The 21,356-nt window shown below is 36.3% G+C and overlaps 2 protein-coding genes across 2 annotated transcripts; one reads left to right on the top strand and one right to left on the bottom strand.

The window, feature by feature from the left end:
* The first annotated feature begins 791 nt into the window (after nt 1-791).
* Nucleotides 792-4,190, top strand: LOC138314730 (alpha-(1,3)-fucosyltransferase 7-like). Its single transcript, XM_069255217.1, has 2 exons — nt 792-1,062; nt 1,919-4,190. The coding sequence occupies exons 1-2, from the start codon at nt 1,054-1,056 to the stop codon at nt 3,161-3,163; spliced, it is 1,254 nt and encodes a 417-aa protein (XP_069111318.1). The 5' UTR covers nt 792-1,053; the 3' UTR covers nt 3,164-4,190.
* Nucleotides 4,191-5,379: 1,189 nt separating this feature from the next.
* LOC138314731 (uncharacterized) lies at nt 5,380-16,020 on the bottom strand. The gene is made up of 6 exons (XM_069255218.1): nt 15,765-16,020; nt 15,524-15,614; nt 7,873-8,276; nt 7,452-7,523; nt 6,841-6,930; nt 5,380-6,425 (listed from the first exon to the last, which is right to left on the bottom strand). The coding sequence occupies exons 3-6, from the start codon at nt 8,267-8,269 to the stop codon at nt 5,863-5,865; spliced, it is 1,122 nt and encodes a 373-aa protein (XP_069111319.1). The 5' UTR covers nt 8,270-8,276; nt 15,524-15,614; nt 15,765-16,020; the 3' UTR covers nt 5,380-5,862.
* Nucleotides 16,021-21,356: the final 5,336 nt, after the last annotated feature.

The following is a 21,356-nucleotide window of genomic DNA, read 5'->3' on the forward strand; positions in this document are numbered from 1 at the left end:
TTGGGCGTTGCAAAAAAATTCCACTGAGCTGCAATTTTACTATGGAATAGTCCAGAGTGTAGAGATCGTAAGTGATCGGAATCCCTGAAGTATGGAGGATGGTCTTCAACGCGATTTATGGTTTTTTGAAGAAACAAAACCAACTTAGCTTTTAGTTAGATTCAAGTTTGTGTTTCGCGGTATGTATATAAAAAGCTTACTGTCCTCCAGCATCGGATTGTTTTTTCCCCCAAATATTTCTTTACAGTCGGCAAAGTGTCCTATACTTTATTTGACTTCTTCTTGAACACCCAAACGTGTATTCAGACAGATGACCATCTTCGCTTGCCAAGGGTTTCAATTATAATCTCGAAGAAAAAATATGACATTTGACATATTTTTTGTTTTTATTATATTATGGAATATCCCACTTAGGAAGAATTCCAAAACAACAATTCTTTTTGAGCGGTTATCTTAAAAAAAAAGAAGTTTATTAAGTTATCGACAAGTAAAAATTTTGTCCTACTATAAATTTGAAGGGTTACATAGAGGTGAAAATATATTTCTAAACATCCCTAATTTCCCCGATGGTTTTTCTTCGTGAATATTCTATATTCGTTATATTCGTCAATAGAATTACATATTCATCAATAACAAATAAAACATAGAATATGTGTAAACTGTATACGAGTATGCGTATACATTTGTTGCTCTGAACAAAAAATGTCCCTTACAAAGACTTTGTCTTAATTCACAAACAAAAGAGCTATTTAAAGAAATGACAATCTATCGTATCGCGCGGATCGACGGACACATACAATATCAATGTGACGATTTACCAATTAAGTATCATAGACTTATATACATGTGAACAGTTTTATACTACAGTACATTACTGTAAATGGTATGGTAAGGTCTGGTAAACTATCAATTTTGGCAAGGTTTTGTAAACTATCAATTTATCTCCTTTATTTTGTTCACACGGGTTTGTGAATTTTTTTTCTCTTTGAGTTGATCTCTTCAAGGCAAACGAATCCAGCTTTCTAATGACGGCACAACGCTGACAGCATCATAATGACAACGGTAGGAGTACATTTTATCATTACTTTTGTAATAATTGTATTAAATCAAGCTTCAGAATAATCGTGTGAGGTGAATGTTCGTTCATAAGCAGTCTACTTGCTCAATGTAAAACTCACAGAAATGTACAACGTTCAATTTAAGCTGTCTTCCGGTAACGTTATAAACAACCAATGGAAAAGCTGTCCAACTTTAGATGGATTAAAATTGTTAAAAGGGGGTTTCTCTGATTGTTGAATAAATCCTGCTTGTAACGAACATTTTCATTGGCTATAAAGTTGATGTTATCATCACGTGACGTCGACATTAACGTCGTCTCCGATTCACCGATACAACGCCATATTGATTATTTAGAAGAAAAAAACTCAAAGGGTCCCCCTAAAAATTGGAAATGAACGAAATTCAACCTAATTATCCTGAATAGATTTGTTATTTCATGTTTGGTTTGGTTTATTAGATAAGTGTACTTTTAGCAGTCAGGGTCATTTAAGGACACCCCAAGGTGTGCAATGTGTTGCGGTTGGGAACGTCTATGTGTTTTGGGGAACAGAGACCTGTACATTCGGGTTGTCTCGGCTTGTGAACGTCTATGTGTTTTGGGGAACAGAGACCTGTACATTCGGGTTGTCTCGTGGAACCTTTGGCTTTTTATAGTTCTGTGTCAATGAAGTAATCCGCCAATGATTTGTTATAGAGTAAAGAATGACATAATAAACCGCTTCAAAAAATGTTCAAACCAATCAATCCAACAACTGACTTTATGTTTGTGAGTGATACTATTGTGTAAAACTGTATGACACTGATGTAATAATTTTGATGTCGTTCACATTCATACGATGTAGTTCCGTCCTATTCACAGCACATCGGTACCAAACATCCCCTGAGGTTTTGTTATGTCCTGTTGATGGCCACCGTCCTTGTGATGACGTATGCAGTTTACAACGTGCGGCAATCCATGACGTCACATCATGAGATAGGAATTAGTTATGCCGAGAGCAAGACACGAGACGCCCACGGTTGTACGTCATGTGGAAAGACGACAACAAGGGACAACAACGCAGAAAAGAAATTGATACTTTTCTATAACCCTCTACATTGGTGGAATGACTGGATGGAGGGGAGAACGGACAGCTCTGAAGTATTCCAAGACTGTCCAGTAAAGAACTGTATCATCACCAAGGATGTAGCAAAGCTATCAACTAGTGATGCCGTCTTCTTCAACATGCACACATTACCGAACGTTCCGAAAAAGCGACGAGGTCAGGTCTGGATTTTCTCCGAGTTCGAAGCGCCTGCTAATTTTGCAGACAAAGACATTCTACAAGCGTTTAGAGGAGCAATCAACTGGACATTCACATACAGACGGGACTCGGACTTTCACGTCCCACACGGTCGATTTATCAGAAGGACGGACGAGGATGAATTCAGTAAGGATGATATGATGCTTAAAATTTCAACAAAACTTAGAAGTAAAGTCGCTGTTGGTTTTATAAGTCATTGTGATACACATGCAAGACGTATGGAGTTTTTACAGGAACTACAAAAGAGTGGCATCCATATAGATGTTTACGGAAAATGTGGTGATCGACAGTGCTATGGTAAGAACAGACACAAAACGTCCTGGAATATCACACAGAACCATAAAAACAAATGCTTCTCCGCTACTGTTCCCACATACAAATTTTATTTGTCATTTGAAAATGCCCTTTGTCGTGACTACGTCACAGAGAAGTCGCTTCATATGATTCTACGGTACCTTATCGTCCCTATTGTACGAGACGGTGCTAATCGTTCGCTATATCACCCGCCGGGATCGGCAGTTGAAACAAAGAACTTCCGTACAGCTATGCATCTCGGGATATTTTTATCTGGTGTAAATTCAAACATGACTGCATATCAGAACTTCTTCAAATGGCGGGATTATTTCTATACAGAAGGAATATTGAATAGTTGGAATGAAGGCATGTGTGACTTGTGTAAGCGTCTCCACAACGAAGAAAAATATCGTCGTGTGTATGATGATATAGCAGGATGGTATATAAAACCTGGTAACAAACCTGCTTGTTATAAACCAAAAGATTTATCTAATAAAAAATACAGATAATAAATGAGAAACATGGTAAATAATTAATGGTCGACATGGCCACCATGTCTTCTTCGATATTTTCCAAGGGTTACTATCATTGTTGTTATAATCACCCCTGAAAGTCATAGCAATTAACCTGAAGGCTCTGTGGACGGCAACAGATAATACAGGCAGTTTGATCATTAATTTGATGTAAAGTTCACTATAAGGCTTTGAAGCTGGACGTAGCTCTCTGTAAAATAAGTATCAATAGGCCCGTGCTTTTCTCTTGAAATGCCTTCTGTTTTACAATGACATAGCCCAGGGGTGGGATATATCGACAGCGATAGTAACCACTGAAATATTGAGGATGCCACCATGCATGCTACCACTCAACTCAAAAGCCATATGAGACTGTTATGGTAATACATATTTATTTTCCTTTTAGAACGTCTTTATTAAAGATGCTCCCTCCGAAACGTCTCCGTTTCTCTTCTATCTGAACATTTGCCCTTAGTTGAAAATTCGCATGTAAGTGATGTTTCGTGGCTTATCATAGATGCTGCAGTTAGGAAGGGCTTTAAAGTAGGAACAAGATCTGTCGTCATGAATTAGTTATGGGTCACTTTCATTGGCCTTAATTATTTGAGTACCCCTGTTAATTGAATGGTATTGGGATGAGTCTTCATTCAACTTTCATGAAGTTACCCTGAATTTAATGGTACTGGGATTACCATCAACCGAACATTTTCAGGATCGTCTGATTGAGTCAATAGTATAACTTTAATTAACATCAATGTTTTTCAAAGACATCATCTTTGGGGTAAAGTGTTTTTTTCGTGTTTTTGTTTGGATTGAGCAGACTCATTGACTGCTTTATAAACAACTGTAGTAAAGCGTATTGTAAAAGACACAGAACATGGCATCCTACCTGTTTAACCCTATTATGACTCGGGATGAGGACAGAACCGGCATTTTACTCAGGGGAGGGGCGAACACTTAATTGGAGGAATACATTAGAAAGGGTCAGAGTCAATAACGAAAAATAAAATTTAAAAATGTATTGTCCACCAAATTTCACAAATATTTGGTACAATACCTTGAAAGGCGACCAAATTTGGGATATTTCCTTTTCTTCCTAACTGACTTTCTTTTTCATAATGTATTCCATGACGACGTGTCAATTCTGGCCAGGAGTTGAAGACTTGTTATTTGTAAGGTGAGAAAGGTTCTAGGTTCTGCCATCTGGCCTAGACACACCATAGTCTGAAAAGTGGTAGGTTTTGTCCTGCCTAGCGCTCAGCAAAAGGGATGAGAATATACGGCATACTCCAAAAGCACCTGGACAAACGAAGACTGATCTTAGCTGTTTACAGAACATTACGGCCAATGGTATGTTTTCATACGCATTCAACTTGATGCACAAATACAAGTTAGTATATTTACCATGTAAATTGTAAAGGATAAGATGTTCCAACCCGACTATCGGCGAATCTTTGAAATGTCTTTAAGACCATTATATTTACAGGCAACATTCAAAATATGGCATAACCACGGATTTCCTCGCCTGTATGATGTGCAATGTGTGTTTTTTTCTGTATGTTTTTGGAGGCTGTGATATATTCGTTCTAAAACGGATTAATAAATATTATCTTTATAACTGAAAATACGGGAAATAGACACGGTGACAAAATATTTATCAGAACGCAAATTTGATAAGAGAAATGGTTTGGTCCTATCACAACAAATGACAAAAGCAAATATGAACAAGATTAGTCCAGTGTGATGGACAAAGGACTGGTCTATCCTATAGTTCTCTCGTAGTACTCTGATTCACTGGAAGATATCTCGGGGTTAGCTGCATATGATTAAGTGTTAATGACATTAATGAAAGAGCGATTCGTTTCGTAGTAGCGTCAAGTGACTTAATAGTTACAAACGAACATTGAATAAGGACCACATAGTTTTCTTTAGCGGGAGAAAATTAAGCGACTGCAATATTTCTCATTATTTTTATTTCCAACGGACACGTCTTCGAATAAAATCTACCATTCTCATAAACACCAACACTTCTAGAACACTGCACGTCTCAGTCATAACATGGAATAGTGAAAATAAAGTTTGATATTTGTTTCATCATACTCTTATAATTTAATGTATGTGATTGTTTCTGCGGGTTTTTTTTGTACTTGTATTTCACATAGGTGATGCCAATTTATATCATTAACGTTCACAAAAAATACTGTAAACACACCTTATTCGGGACGACTTTATTTTGCGATTCCATTTCACAATTTAATTCATATTGGTCTACTTTGCACATTATCGAGACTTATCTCGGCGATTGATTTTTGTGATTTCTGGTCGCTCGCGAAATAAGTTGATATACAGAACAGTGCCGGGAGGACTTCTTTTCCCCACAAGTGACCTGTCGTTTGGCCCTTTTGATGACAATACAATGTGCCATCTAAATTTGTGCAAAGACCAGACATAAAAGTATGAAGCATTTCAGGCTACTTCGTTGAAAAAACGTTTGTAACATCAGACCAGAATAGGTTGTACTAATATTCAGAATACCAGACGGCTGTGATTAATGTCATAAATAGAAACCAAATCATACCAACCTACAAAATCATTCGATAAACACCTACACATGATTCTTCAATGTAAACAACAATAGAATCACCAGCATTAGATGACTTTAAATGTTAAAGGAACTCCGTCCGTTTACTAGCATATCAACTCCATCCGCTTATGAGCTTATCAACTATGTCCCTGCGATTTGTATAATTCAGACCGTCACATAGTTGGTTACGTGTGAAGAGAAGCTTCTGTTTGAAACACTTCTGAAGGATATCCCTGGCCTGAGCTTGTATACCATCCTTGTCATGTTTCGACGCGTGTATTTCGCCTTCCTTGATTCCAAAATACCTTGCCAGGGACGGATATTGTGCTCCAATTTCTTTCGAAACATTCAGTAAGTCTTTTTCAGAAAGTCTTTCTATTGGTAACGGAATATTATGGATTTGATTCTGAAATGATGATGGCTTTGGTTTATCTGATTCCGTTATATCTGTTCTTCCCATCGACGTTAATGCTTCATATAAAACTTCAATATTGTCCACTTTGCTTTCTCGGCTCCTATACCACTCCCACAAAACGTGGAAACATTGTTCGTGCTTCGTGTTATGGTCATTTTTAATTAAAGTCTGTTTATCCGAAGCAATTCCCAGAAGTGTTGCAACACCATCTATTTCATTAGGTATTTTTTCCGATATCCAGTCCAGGTGGAATTGCCAATCTGATAAAAAATACCACAAAATGAAATTACATTCTTAGTTATTCTTTTTCTTTATCAGTGGTATAAGAGGTTTTAGCCCAGTTTTTGAACTCGATTCAATTTTACACTGTATGCCAACGTTTACTTAAGGTAAGGTTTCGACATCGCCCATGTCCAAAAAATCAACTGATTATGATAAAAAATACATAGGTTTACTTGCTGTATGATAAAACACAAGTCATTTATTTAGTTTAAAACCCTGTGACCTTGCTACTATTGATTTTTTATTAACAGTGACGACTTAAATCAGTGGCGTAGGAAAATGAAACGTAAAAAAAAAAAAAAAAAAAAAAGGAAGATGAAACGTAATGGGGGGCAAAGGTCCTCAATATTTTGTAGAATGAAACCAGATGTTCTTGTATTACTCTCAGCATACCTCTTTCAGTTCCGAAACCTGTAGAATCGGTATCCTGCGCCGTTACTTCATGGGAAAGTTGAAAGCACGCTCTGGTTTGTTCTGTATTAGCTGGTGTATAATACAAAGTTTAAGATGTTACAAACAAACATTGTATTTAAGGTTTTTGGAAACAATGGTGAAACATTTATAAGTGATATTTACATATTTATAACAAATTCAAATCAAGCCCGCTAGTCATAGACGTTAAAATGCTCGCCCACTGCACCTAGTAAACGAAATCTTCACTTTGAAAATTATTGATTCCTTTAATGTTTTGTTTACCTGAATTATACATAAAAATAGGCATGTTTTATAACATTTTATTTTGCATACATGTAATTGTATACAGTAGATGTCATAATTTAAAGTCCTTTCTTTAAAAAACACACACTACAGCAATCAGACAAATCTATCCAGACGCCACTTAGTTGATGGATGCTAGACTGTTATAACGTCTTTAAACACTTCATCGGCAGTCCCCGTTTCAATTATTGTGCTGTTTTACAAAATAAACAAAATAACAGTGAAAAAAGAGGTAGGTTCCATAAATAGCATAAGGTCAACTATTCCAATACCGCATTGTGTCATACCTGGTCTTGATGGGTCATTAAAACATTGTACACCAGCCTTTTGTTTGATTCTTTTATGTTCATTGGGTAGCTCTGTGTGAAAAGATCGTGTAATATAATGTCAGTAATACTTGTTATGAAAGTGATAATGGGTTTCTGAATCAATACAAAGCCGAATAATATTATATTAATAACACTTTAAGTAACATTATTTGTTCAGAATTTATCATCTTTCTATAAAACGCTTTTGGCGCAAATATTACTTCTACAATGCCAGAGTTCATATTAAGATTCTAGTGCATACAAACAGAAGATAATAGATATATAATAATGGTATTGATAGATAATCATGATCAATACTGACTTGTGTAACAAAATCAAATGAATGGTTTCGTAAGTAAATACATATACTCCTAATGTAATAATCCTAATGAATAGTTACCTGTCTCGGGGTATACATCGCTAGCTCCACTTCTCTGATATATTACAGAGCTCCCTGTCTCGGGGTATACATCGCTAGCTCCACTTCTCTGATATATTACAGAGCTCATTTTTGTGGCATATTCGTTGACCACTGTCACCATTCTTTTATTCACCTTTTCTAGTCTTTTTGTTAATTTTGTATAGTTTCCATATGTTATTGTTTCATACTTCATAAGACATCTGACGAGTGTTATTATGTCCTTGATAGCATCCAGCTCGGTGGGTGACAGAGGAATTCCGCTGAACAGGAATTTCAGGCGATGAAACTCCTTACCAAATATTTCATTATCGAGTTTATCCACCATGTCATTGTGTAACTCCATGATTTCTGGAGGGATATATTTGTCACATGCCATTACTTCCCTACAGAGGAAAGACACATTTAAATGTAAAGATATAGTAACAACGGGACTTCTTAATGTCGTATCGGGTAAAACCAATTTACATTAACAAATGTTAAAAAACTATTATCTGATACGTGGTATAGGTTGCTTACTTTCTGGTGTACCTGGTTGTTATGTGTGCCTGTCGTTACTGCCTGATAGCCATACAAATGTATGTGATCATTGTTTCGGTGATTTTGTTATAATATCGATATTTATTTTTTAACAAAAAAGTAGATTGGAAACAATATCATGATTATTAAAGGTAGGTTTCGCCCAACCAAATAAATATTTTTTTGTGAAATGCGATAAGCGGAAGAAAAGATGAAAAATACATATGAAAATATCTCAATTTAATTTCTTTATGTGTTTGAGATTGAACAAATGTGTCTTGAATACAAAATTGAAGGAAATCCTTGATTTATTACGGTGTCCGTCAGACAAAATAATATGCAAATGAAGCTGCGATGGATTGTGTTGTCGAAGTTTGGCGCATGCGCATTGTCACGCACTAAAAGTAAACAAAATGGCTGAACGAAACAAAAGTGTGTGCGATGAAAAAAATATATCTGAATCGGCAACAAAGTGGAGGAAATTATAATGGATTAGGTAGCACCCTAGGATATCTATAGGGATGGCATGTAGCAATAGAAGAAACAGAAGCCACATCTCAAGCGGAACTTGCCGGGATCTGTTGGGACTCGTGTAACGGCATTGCACGTGGTGAGTTAAATTTCAACACATATGCCAGCGCACAAACAGCCGCAGACTAACTACGTGTATATTTGGTGTACAAAGTTTGCTAGCGTATGATATGATATGTATAAACAGTCCCTCGCACTTCGATTTGTTGTTGTTGTTTTTTAACTAAACATGCCGTGGCAAGACTGTCACTTCTATCTGACATTTTGTTGCACGCTTCTGTTTGTTGCTGCGGTCTCATTTTGGAAAAAATACGTCATGTTCTATGTAAAGCTTGACTTCGCTCTATTTTTAGAGGAGTGTTTTCCTGGTCAAGCTAGGCAACTGACCACCCATATTGTTCGCCGTATGCATTGAAAATGATCTGAAGATTATATCTATATATAGGACAAATTTCAATTTCGTAGTCTTTATATTTCATTGGGCGAAACCTACCTTTAATGTTAACTTTAGTAATACAACTGACATTAAACAATGGGTGGTCGTACATATCTGGCTTTGTTCGATCAACAGTTTGAGCGGAGATAATGGTTGTTGTTACATGTTTTAGAACAGTATACAGTTGTTGATTTGGGTTGAGGGCAACAGATAATTTGTTGGACCCGAAGACAAACCATTGCCCCCGGCCTTCGGTCTGGGTCAACAGTTTGTCTTCGGTTCTTACAAATCATCTTTTGCCTGAAAACCAAGTCGATAACTGTTTTGCTGTACCTGACTCAATATACATGTCAGCATATTTTAACAGTCAATTTTAACAGTTATATGGACCTTTTGACGGAAAAGTTCATATCTTCGCATTTTTGTCAGTAGAGTTTACATAAAAACTATTTTATAGGAGTTTAAAAACGCATTATGCTCTATTGCGATTTTATATAACAGTACATCGATTTCATAACGTATCAATAAGAATTCAAAATCGAGAACAAGGTCATTTAATGACAGGCTTTTCTTTCATATACCCGTTTGCCCAGCAGGTAGGATGTTAGAACTACACCTCCTGCCCCTATTGCAGGATCGTAAAAGACGACTAAATTTGTGATATTATTTGTTCTGCATTTCTTCTTCCTAACGACTTCCCTGACAGCTACTCACTTTTGGCTTTCGGTTGAATACTTACCTTGTGAGGAAGGCCCCACGTTCTATCCCCTGGCTGAGACACGCCATAGTCTATAAAAGTGGTAGATTCTGCTCTTGCTTAGCGCTCAGCACAAAGGTAGTGGGAGGGTGATTTACCCGTTGCCAGTATAATGTGACCGGGCGGTGTCCTTGTACGTGTCTTCGGCGGCATGCTTCAGTGAAATAGCACTATAAAATGGGTAAGAGATCCACTATTACATGAAGATACAACACGCATCTACCGTAGCCTCCTAAGACATTCACACACTGCAATACATTGCACACATGGAAGTGCGTCCTTAAATGTCATAACAATTATATTTATTAACTAGTAATGCAATGGGTTGGGTGTGTGAATGTCTGTGCTGTGGGAGGCTGTGGTATATCCGTGCTGTGTGTCTCCGTATATTAGTGAAACAAAATCTTTTCGATAACAGGTCTATTACACTGAAGCATGCTTTTGACCCAACAGTACATCCCATCTGCTCACATTCTACTAACAACGGGTAAAACAGTCGTCCCACTCATTTTTTTGGTGAGCAGGACGTGCTAAATATCAATTAAAAAAACTATTTTGTGTCTCGATCAGGGGCCAGAGCCCAGAGCCTTTCTCATTAGAGCAAACACTTAATCTCAAGAAGAAAAACTCGCACTGATAGAACAGAAGTTTAAAATGTGAAACGTTTACGCATGGCACACGGCGGACGACGAGGGACAAAACATGATGACTGTAGGTCACCCGGTCAAATGCACTAACAATAATGAGATGATGTCAAAGGAGAAGTTTGGATGAAAAAAAGTTTTACATGATAAGATCACATATTTTGAATACTTTTACAATCACGCAATCGGGACAACAGAGCAAATAAAAGTGTTTAAATTTTGAAATACATGTAGTTTGATATATAAATGAGTGAAAGTTTAGTATGGGTGGAAACTGTCGCGGGGAAGAGATTAGATGCAGTCCTTAATTTGGTCGTCTTTGACGTTAACATGTTTAATTTCTGCAGTTGAATCTCAGTTGAATCTCAACTGGTTGAATATTGCTGATCCTAGGAAACTTGTCGGTATAAAACTACCCCCATGCAGGTAGGTATTTTTACAAATTTCTGTAATGTCTTTCTATATGGAGATTTTTTTTATCTTAACGTTGATTTGAACCGTCTTAGACAATGTGTTTGCTATCATCAATATCAGTCGTATCAAGATTCAGCTTCCTCCATAACTTTACAGTAAAAGAGTCCTACTAACACTCCTTACCATACTTCCGTACATTCTTTAATAACATGTTAAACAATGTTGTTAGGGTATTCGAACACAGTCAATTTGGATTATTTGACATATCTGTGGTAGGATTAGAGTTTTTACGTTATATAGGAATAGAGTTTTTATGTTATGGAGATTTAACTAAACAAGAGGCCCATGGGCCTTAACGGTCATCTGACTATTAGTACAATACAACATAGTCGTTTAAAGATTTTAGCCTATTTGACTTCTGTGACCTTGATTGAAGGTCAATGTAATTCATTTTAACAAACTTCGTAGCCCTTCATCCCAGCATGCTACATGCTCAATATCAGTACTCTGGGCCTTCTGGTTCTTGAGAAGAAGTCATTTAAAGATTTTAGTCTATTCTCCACTAATTTGCATGTTTTCAGAAATGAAAACATAAAATATGAAAATTGAAAACAAAGGTCTTATGTATTGTCATTTGTTTGGCAAATATCTCTACTTTTTAAATCCAAAAGGGCTGGCCTCCTATCTTTACTCAAAGAAAAGTTATAATTGTTACAGTCAACCATCATATTTTGGTAAAGAACAGATACGTGACTTTGTTAAAATGAACTAAATTGAGGTTTGTCATTCGAAATGCCACAAAATATACACTTTAACTGAATTTTTGCTTTGGTTTTGGACTTTTCTTTCCATTCAAAGCCATTTGTCCGTCTCGAAAGCAACTTGTCTTTATCAATTGCAGTTATGAAAAGTTCATTTGTGAAAATTGGTTTGTATGATTCATAAGTGTGCTCGAATAGTTTCATATAAAAATAGTACCAAAGTATTTTGTTTCTATATTTTTCCTTATTATCAAACTGTATCTTTATCTGCATCAGTACATGTCAGTAATTTTGTATTTGTATAAATCACAAATTACTGTATATGACATTAAAATCCTGCTTTAAGCAGTAACGTATATGTTACAATATACTTAATATATGACTGTAGAAATCTGACAGGATTATTATGTTTTTCTGTTTTATAAATTCGTCAAAATGCATCAAAGAAAACGTACTTTTCAGCGATTTCACTTCTCTGCAATACTTTAGATGATTTTTGCGTAAATTAGCAGCGATAACGTATCTGTTTTCTTGGTAATAATGTCTTTATGAAGTATTAGAAAAAAAACGAATTCAATAACAAGAATCTGCTTCAAAACTTGTAGTCAAAACTACAACATCGAAATTATCAAACGGTAGATCAAAACTATTGAAAGCGGCGTCGATGAAGAGATGATTATGTTTGTACCATATTGGTAACGTATCTGTCTACATCGATTCCCATTGACTGCGGATGGTTTCAGCGTTCTTGTCATTTAATTGGGAAAAAACGACCCGCACGGCTGACAGGTAGATGTGATAACTCAGGATAAACAGTTCGTCTGATATTTTTGGCCAACGAAACCTCACTTGTCCTTTGTTGATGTGTTTTGACATGAAGAAAAGGAATAATTCATTCTCATTGTGTCCTCGCCTTCCTTCACCTGAGAAACGTATCAGTCTCCGTCATACTTGATTGTCACAAACAACCCTAAACTTACATTTTCTTACCATATCTAGTCTGAAACAAATTGCTACAAATGGAACCAAGTTCACTCAAATTAAGGTTTACGTACAAAAGTACAGATCCGTTACCAAATATGACAGGTACGTTACCAAATAAACAGATACGTTATTTCATGTTTATATATCACATTACCGTATCATTAGTATAACAAACATTTTAACAATATCTGGCAATAGAATGTATTTGAATTAGTCGATGTAACACTATTTTTAAGGGTTTTACACTGAATATTAGAGTTAACTGTACATCTTTCATCAAACAGATACGTGATATTTTATACCAGATACGTTACTATTTTGATATGTGATTTATACATTTAACAATTAATTATATACCTAATAGCTTAATCAATACAGCTAACTAGTGTTAGAAATCACGTGATTATTATCAGAAATGTATATATATGTTACTATGTACAGGTATATACTAAAGGAAAGTAAAGGTTTTTCTTATTTCGAGTTTCCCAACACTGGCAACACAACGAATCTTCCCGCTTGTAAACTATTGACAAACTCTCGGACACCTGGCACGTGGTTAAGCTAATTTCGAATGTTTTATGACAAGCGTGAGAATTTCTGTCGATATGGGTATTTTTCCATAACGTATCTGTCGGTAACGTACTGACCGACACTAATCCCTCTCATCATTTAAATGACACCGTGTGACTTGTCGACCAAACCACAAACATTGTAACACTTAGTATTATATACTTTTCAAACTGTGATGTGAATTTATCTCTGTGGGAAAGTGGCATCTTAGGTAATCAAGTACATAGTAGTAACGTATCTGTTGATGTCGTTGCGTAACATGTATATTTTCAAGATTAGATCGCACCTGTCCATTTAATTGTTAATGGATGTGTCCTTGTCATAAAGGTTAAAGTTAGTATACATATTAAAGTTCATTATCACGAAAAAAACGTGGACCTTTGATAATACATTAATTGTGCACATGATTTTATTTGTTTGTAACGTATCTGCCAGCATAGTTTGTGACAATGATAAAATGAGTTATATAAAAAATATCTAAGCATTTTGTGTGCCAATACTTGTCTATTCTCATTGCGTATGCTAATATCTATGATATGATAGAAAAAAAATGTAACATTTACCCATTTCCTTAGTCACAGTTGATTTATGAAATACATTATAGCTTAAGAGGACAGTCGAAATTCGTCACGAGAGCCATATTTAATGTGATGATGAGAAAAATCTTAATTGGTCCGAGGAACCACACTTGATTATTTTCGAAGATCAATCAATATATTTTACGTGTGAAACAAACATGATATACAAACATGGTTTTTAAGTCCCGATATTGATAGAGGACACTTAATAATGGAATTTGTACATTTAGTGGAGAATGAACGTTTAGTCACATTTATTGATTAAATGAAGATCAAGGTCATTCATTTGAATAAACTTGATAGTCCTTCATCCCACCATCCTATGGGCCATATATCAGTACTCTTGGCCTTCTAGTTCTTGAGAAGAAGTCATTAAAAGATTTTAGCCTATTTGACCCCTGTGACCTTGGATGAAAGTCAAGGTCATTTATTTGAACAAACTTGGTAGCCCTTCATCCCAGCATGCTACAGGCCCAATATCATTACCATGTGCCTTCTTGGTCTTGAAAAGAAGTTTTTTAAATATTTTAGCCTTTTTGACCCCCATGACCTTGAATGAAGATCAAGGCCATTAATTTGAACAAATTTGATAGCCCTTCATCCAAGCATGTCAAAGGCCAAATATTAGGTCCTCTTAGTTATTCACAAGAATTTGTTTAAAAGATTTTAGCCTATTTGACACCATGACCTTGAATGAAGGTCAAGGTCATTTATTTGAACAAACTTGGTAGCCCTTCATCCCAGCATCCTACAGGTCAAATATCAGTACCCTGGGCCTGCTGGTTCTTGAGAAGAAGTCGTTTAAAGATTTTAGCCTTTTTGACCCCTGTGACGTTGAATGAAGGTCAAGGTCATTCATTTGAACAAACTTGGTAGCCCTCCATCCCAGCAACCTACAGGCCAAATATGAGAACCCTGGGCCTTCCGGTTATCGAGAAGAAGTCGTTTGAATGAAAAGTTTACGCACGGCAGACGGCGGACGGCGCACGACGACGGACGGTGCATGATGACAATAGGTCATCCTGACCCTTTGGGTCAGATGACCTAAAAATCTACACGGTTAATATTCCGAGTAAAAATCTACACGGTTAATATTCCGTTCTGCGAAATTGTTTACTTTCACTTTTGACCAAATACAAATATGGCGATCTCACTGTGTCCTGATTCACCTAAGTCACAATACTTGAAAACAAGCCGGTATTAATAGTGCTTAAATGTTGTTTGTAAAATTAGAATATGATTCTCTACAAAACGTGCATTAGTAGCTATATATATAAGCTAGCGATAATCCAATTCAGTGCAAAAAAATGCACGTGTTTTAAATTACAGTGCATGTTATCATATATAAGGAGTCACTATATATTATATAGTTAATATATGTGATTTAATAAAATAGTATGAGTATGAAATGAAAATAAGTATATATATATGTATCGTACCGTTATATGTAGGCTAGCTAATCCATGCACGCTGTCTTTTCGGTTTTCTACTTCCTGCCACCGATATACATTCTGCTGTTATGTAGGTCATCTGTAATATACAATGGGTACAATATCTGGGTGAATGTTGTGGACACGAGAAGTGCTCTGTTAACTTGTTGTTAATTATATAGTAAAGCAGTCGATAACATTAACACTATCGCTGTGTGTGTTTTACAAACATACCTGCTTATTTACTTACCACGACCGTTTCCGTTTATTCGGAATAACCTGTTCGGCCGACTATTTAGTCAGTATTTCAAGTATATACCTAAATCCTGATGGGCCTGCATTGTTTGATACAGACTTTTGATGGCTTTGTCAAGGCTTGTCTGAAAACAATGTAAAATCTCCAAATTCTTTAATTCATCAACAAACATCTAGGTCCAACCAGTCAAACCGTAATCGAAACGGCCATTTGGCTGGTGGGGGCTAGATCCCATACCGTTGCAGCCAGATTGCCGTTTTCGGAAGAAAATAAAGAGGAGTTCCGGATGGTGCTAATAATAATAAAGAAGCCGAACTATTTCCGGATTTAACGTCTGTTTATTCTTACTTTATTTTTCGATGACCATCGATAATAAAACATTATATAATTCTATAAGTCTGAATTAGAAGATTTGTTTATAGTTTTCAAAATAATTTATGGAAATGAAATAATTCAATTTTTTTTCTATAAAGATGTTTGATATTACTTTTATTTATCATTTTTGATTTGCATAAGAATTATTTAATTTTTTATATATCAATTAATTAAATGATTGTGACAGTGAACGAAAATTGTCCTTTCAAATGTCAATGTAATAATTATATTTTATGAATAAAACATTTACATCTGTATAGTTGGTCATTTTATTCTGCTGTCTGTGATTTGTTCGATTAAATGAAAAGAATTGCTGTGTTTTTCACAACTTTACTTACTTCTTCTTTGATGTTAGTAGTGTGTTTTGTTATTGAAAAAATACTAATCATCTGTTATTGATATATGAAAATTACCATATTTTTCGGCACTGTGTAACACCATTAAAGAATCCCAGTATATGGCAGAATATATACATTATATTACAATTATAATTATCTTAGCCTCAATATTAGCACTCTGAATCATTTAGCTATAATTACTGACATTTCAATTGCTAAATGATAGTCATGGGGAAACAATTAATATTCCGTGTATAAAGAACAAAAGACACCAATTAAAGAAATAATAAAGTATGATTTATTATATCTCTCAAGTAATTATTTTACAATAAATTAAGCATTACCGATTACATATTAAAATATACAATATAATTATACTGATACAAATTGTATATTATACAGTTCAATCTTTCAGCAAACAAATTCATGATTTGAAGATTTGTTTATTCACTTTTCATTTAAGTTACAAGGGTATGAAATTGTGTACAATTATCTTTAAAATTCCTATCAAATGAATGAGATAATTGAATTTTTTAATTATAATTGCAGATCACCAAACAACCAGACAGCCTGATATGTATGACAAATTGGGTTAATCTAATACAAAGACAAAAAGTTCTGGCCCCGATTTCTCGAAACAAATATTCAGACTTAATTCGTCAAAACTTAAGTTTTCTCCTTACCGGTATGTGAAAATTCATGACTCCAGTCACTTTTTGACTGAAGTTTGTTTCGAGAAATCAGGGCCTGATATAATTGTTAATGTATAATATATGAATGCATGTAACTATTAACACCCACAGTTTAATGATATTTCAAATAGACAGAAATAAACAGTGCTTTATACATCTGTTAACAAAATACTACATTTTAATATACAAATAGTGAATTACATATAATGATAATTGCAAGTGCTCGATTATAACTAGAACTGTCATCCAGGAAGCGAACCTTGGTTTTAGGCTAACGGAAATGATTTACTTTGCAAAGTCATGTGATTGTGTTTTAAAAATAGGTATCACGTGATGGGTTAACATACTACACTATATATATATATAGAACCAATATCGGAATACGATTTGACACAATAATATCCTAGGCTTTAGTCATATTATATACTAGTTGTAATAAAGTACATGTACATACAAATACTGAGTAACTTCCTTACGAAGAACGTATCTATGTTCTTTCTGTAAAAGAGAAGAAACTAAGAAAGAGAATATTGATTTTTGATAAAACATCATACGTAAATCTGTCCAAATCAGTCGTTTTGTTTAGAAAACCCGGCAAAAATATAAAGAAGTTACCACTAGATCTTCAGCTGGCGTCTTATGCAGACTAGATGCTTTGCCCAGTCCGAATCAGTCGTTTTGTTTAGAAAACCCGGCAAAAATATAAAGAAGTTACCACTAGATCTTCAGATGGCGTCTTATGCAGACTAGATGCTTTGCCCATTTATCCCGTCTGCTTCTCGCTCCCCCTGTATACAAAATGACCAACTTTTCTTCTCATATCCTTTCATTCCCTTTGTTTTCCTTAATAACGGAAAAGACGGAGATCGCCTTATAATTCTGATTGATTTTTCCAGAAGGTGATATCTTTTCTGCTACAATAGTAGTTATTTGTTCTCCTGTGCGTGAAATTTGCATTTAACTTCTCACCTAATACATGTACTTATTATCATTTCATACAGGTATGTTATGTTCAGTTTCATACATGTATATTATGTTCAGTTTCATACAGGTATGTTATGTTCAGTTTCATACATGTATGTTATGTTTAGTTTCATACAGGTATGTTATGTTCGGTTTCATACAGCTATAATATGTTATGTTCAGTTGTTTAATTATACGTGTCGGAATTCATCACCAGTATTTACTATAATTTTGTATTGCTTTTTTCGGTAACCATATATTTATTACCTGTATCACTTCCCCCAATCTTATTTATAATACAGATCCTACTGAACGTAGTGGGTATTAGGATCTGTATTTTAGTCAGATTGCACTTCCCCCATCGTAATGAAGAGTTTGGAAGAGTTCGTTCGTGTTGGTTCGTGTTAAATACGTACAATCGGTGCACTGCGGGGTCAGATCAAATAGTTAAAATGGTAAAAATATATTTATCTCTTTTAATGCATTAACATCTATCATTCATACAACCTTAAATTTTCTGATGGATTTTTTCAAGTCACGTTTTGAGTCTGATAGCGTCATTATTCTAAATACATCAAACATTTTGGAAATGTACCTTGAGGATATTTTCGGTTTGCTTTGTGTTTCCCTACTTATTATTCTTACTTCGATAATTTATTATTTTTCGATTTTGTTACGTATATTTCGAATGGTGGTCAATTGACTGTATTCGTTACTCAGTATTTTCTACGTGTGTCACCTATATTCATTGCATAATATCTGAAAATTGAACTTTGATATATATCTGTATTTATTCTTGTACAACGTATTTGGTCATAAATTTCCACGTTTTCTTTTCTTTTCTAGAAGATACAAAGTACGAGGGCACTTCCATTTTAAACGAATCAACCATCCTTCGTGACCATTGTCTTCGTCTCCGTCCAGTATATCATCGACAGCTATATAAGATCATATACATGTACCTCAGTATGTTTACGGAGCTTACGACATGTTGATCTTCATGCGATAACATTGACCGGTAAAGCTAAGTCTATGAAACGCGTTTTTTATAAGCATTTGCTATCAATTGTCATACTACGCAAAACGTATTTCATATCTTCCTAGTATGCAGATTATATATTTACCTATATTTCATATTTGTTCTTCATAGGATGCATAAGTTATGTGCGTACGTATTTATATTTTGTATTTATGTATTTCATATTTTCTTTTTTCCCTAGGATGCATAAGATATGTGTGCCGTACGTATTTAATTTTGTATTTACGTACTTCATCATGTTTTTCCTATGATGTGTTTACGTACTTCATATTTTGTATTTATGCAGGGGGCGAAGGAAGGGGAGGGGGGGGGCGGCAGGGGGGCGTAGGAAGCGGGGGGGGGGGGAGGGCAGGGGGGGAACTGAGGACGGGGGGCAAACATGTCTTTTTGCCCCCCCATTTTCGCCGACTGAAATTTTCTAAAAATGCTTATTTGAAAGAAAAAAGGGTCCTCCTGCACATTTTTCGTACTTCATTCTAGAAAATTTTCCGCTGCGCATTTCCTAAAACGTTCAAGCACATAATGTCAATTCAATACACACAAACTAGACTAAAAATGTCCATAAAGGGTTTCTATGTAGTATTTAAAACAAGAGGCCCAGAGGGCCTGTATCGCTCACCTGGTTTGTAATGCCAAGTAATGTTCTGAATACAGGTTCAATGTTTTTTTTCTGAAGGAATTTTAATATTAACCTCTAAGTCCCCTATTGGGGCCCACCCCTCCTGCCCCCAGGGGGTCAGAGCCAAAGTTCTGTTCCCCTTCCCCCAAGGATGTTTATGGCCAAATTTGGTCACAATCCAAGCAAAACTCTAGGACAAGTAGCGATTTATAGGATTTACCTCTATTTCCCCTATTGGGCTCCACCTCTCCTGCCCCCAGGGTGTCAGAGCAAAAATTTATACAAGTTCTGTTTCCCTTCCCCCGGGGATGTTTGTGGCCAAATTTGGTTACAATACGTGCAGAACTCTATGACTAGAAGCGATTTAAAGGATTTACCTCTATTTCCCCTATTGAGCCCAACCCCTCCAGCCCCCGGGGGGCCAGAGCCAAAATTTATACAAGTTCTGTTCCCCTTTCCCCAAGGATGTTTGTGGCCAAATTTGGTTACAATCCAAGCAGAACTCTATGACTAGTAGCGATTTAAAGGATTTACCTCTATTTCCCCTATTGGGCCCCGCCCCTCCTGCCCCCGGGGGGTCAGAGCCAAAATTTATACAAGTTCTGTTCCCCTTCCCCCAAGGATGTTTGTGGCCAAATTTGGTTACAATCCATGCAGAACTCTAGGACAAGTAGCGATTTATAGGATTTACCTTTATTTCCCCTATTGGGCGCCGCCCCTCCTGCCCCCAGGGGGTCAGAGCAAAAATTTATACAAGTTCTGTTCCCCTTCCCCCAAGGATGTTTGTGGCCAAATGTGGTTACAATCCATGCAGAACTGTAGGACAAGAACAATTCATAGGATTTACCTCTATTTCCCCTATTGGGCCCCGCCCCTCTTGCCCCCAGGGGGTCAGAGCCTTAATTTACACAAGTTCTGTTCCCCTTCCGCCAAGGATGTTTGTGGCCAAATATGGTTACAATCCATGCAGAACTCAAGGACAAGTAGCGATTTATAGGATTTACCTCTATTTCCCCTATTGGGCGCCGCCCCTCCTGCCCCCAGGGGGTCAGAGCAAAAATTTATACAAGTTCTGTTCCCCTTCCCCCAAGGATGTTTGTGGCCAAATGTGGTTACAATCCATGCAGAACTGTAGGACAAGAACAATTCATAGGATTTACCTCTATTTCCCCTATTGGGCCCCGCCCCTCTTGCCCCCAGGGGGTCAGAGCCTAAATTTACACAAGTTCTGTTCCCCTTCCGCCAAGGATGTTTGTGGCCAAATATGGTTACAATCCATGCAGAACTCAAGGACAAGTAGCGATTTATAGGATTTACCTCTATTTCCCCTATTGGGCCCCGCCCCTCCTGCCCCCGGGGGGTCAGAGCCAAAATTTATACAAGTTCTGTTCCCCTTCCCCCAAGGATGTTTGTGGCCAAATGTGGTTACAATCCATGCAGAACTCTAGGACAAGTAGCGATTTATAGGATTTACCTCTATTTCCCCTATTGGGCCCCGCCCCTCTTGCCCCCAGGGGGTCAGAGCCAAAATTTATACAAGTTCTGTTCCCCTTCCGCCAA

The sequence above is a fragment of the Argopecten irradians genome, chromosome 2, assembly GCF_041381155.1.
Source record: "Argopecten irradians isolate NY chromosome 2, Ai_NY, whole genome shotgun sequence".
Lineage (NCBI taxonomy): Eukaryota > Metazoa > Mollusca > Bivalvia > Pectinida > Pectinidae > Argopecten > Argopecten irradians.

Excerpts from the sequence above, each read along its gene's own strand:
- LOC138314731 (XM_069255218.1), bottom strand. The coding sequence starts at position 8,269 with ATGGCATGTGACAAATATATCCCTCCAGAAATCATGGAGTTACACAAT. Across the intron at positions 7,524-7,872 it reads CGATGTATACCCCGAGACAG|AGCTACCCAATGAACATAAA; the intron begins GTAACTATTCAT and ends CTTTTCACACAG. Across the intron at positions 6,931-7,451 it reads TAATGACCCATCAAGACCAG|CTAATACAGAACAAACCAGA; the intron begins GTATGACACAAT and ends ATTATACACCAG.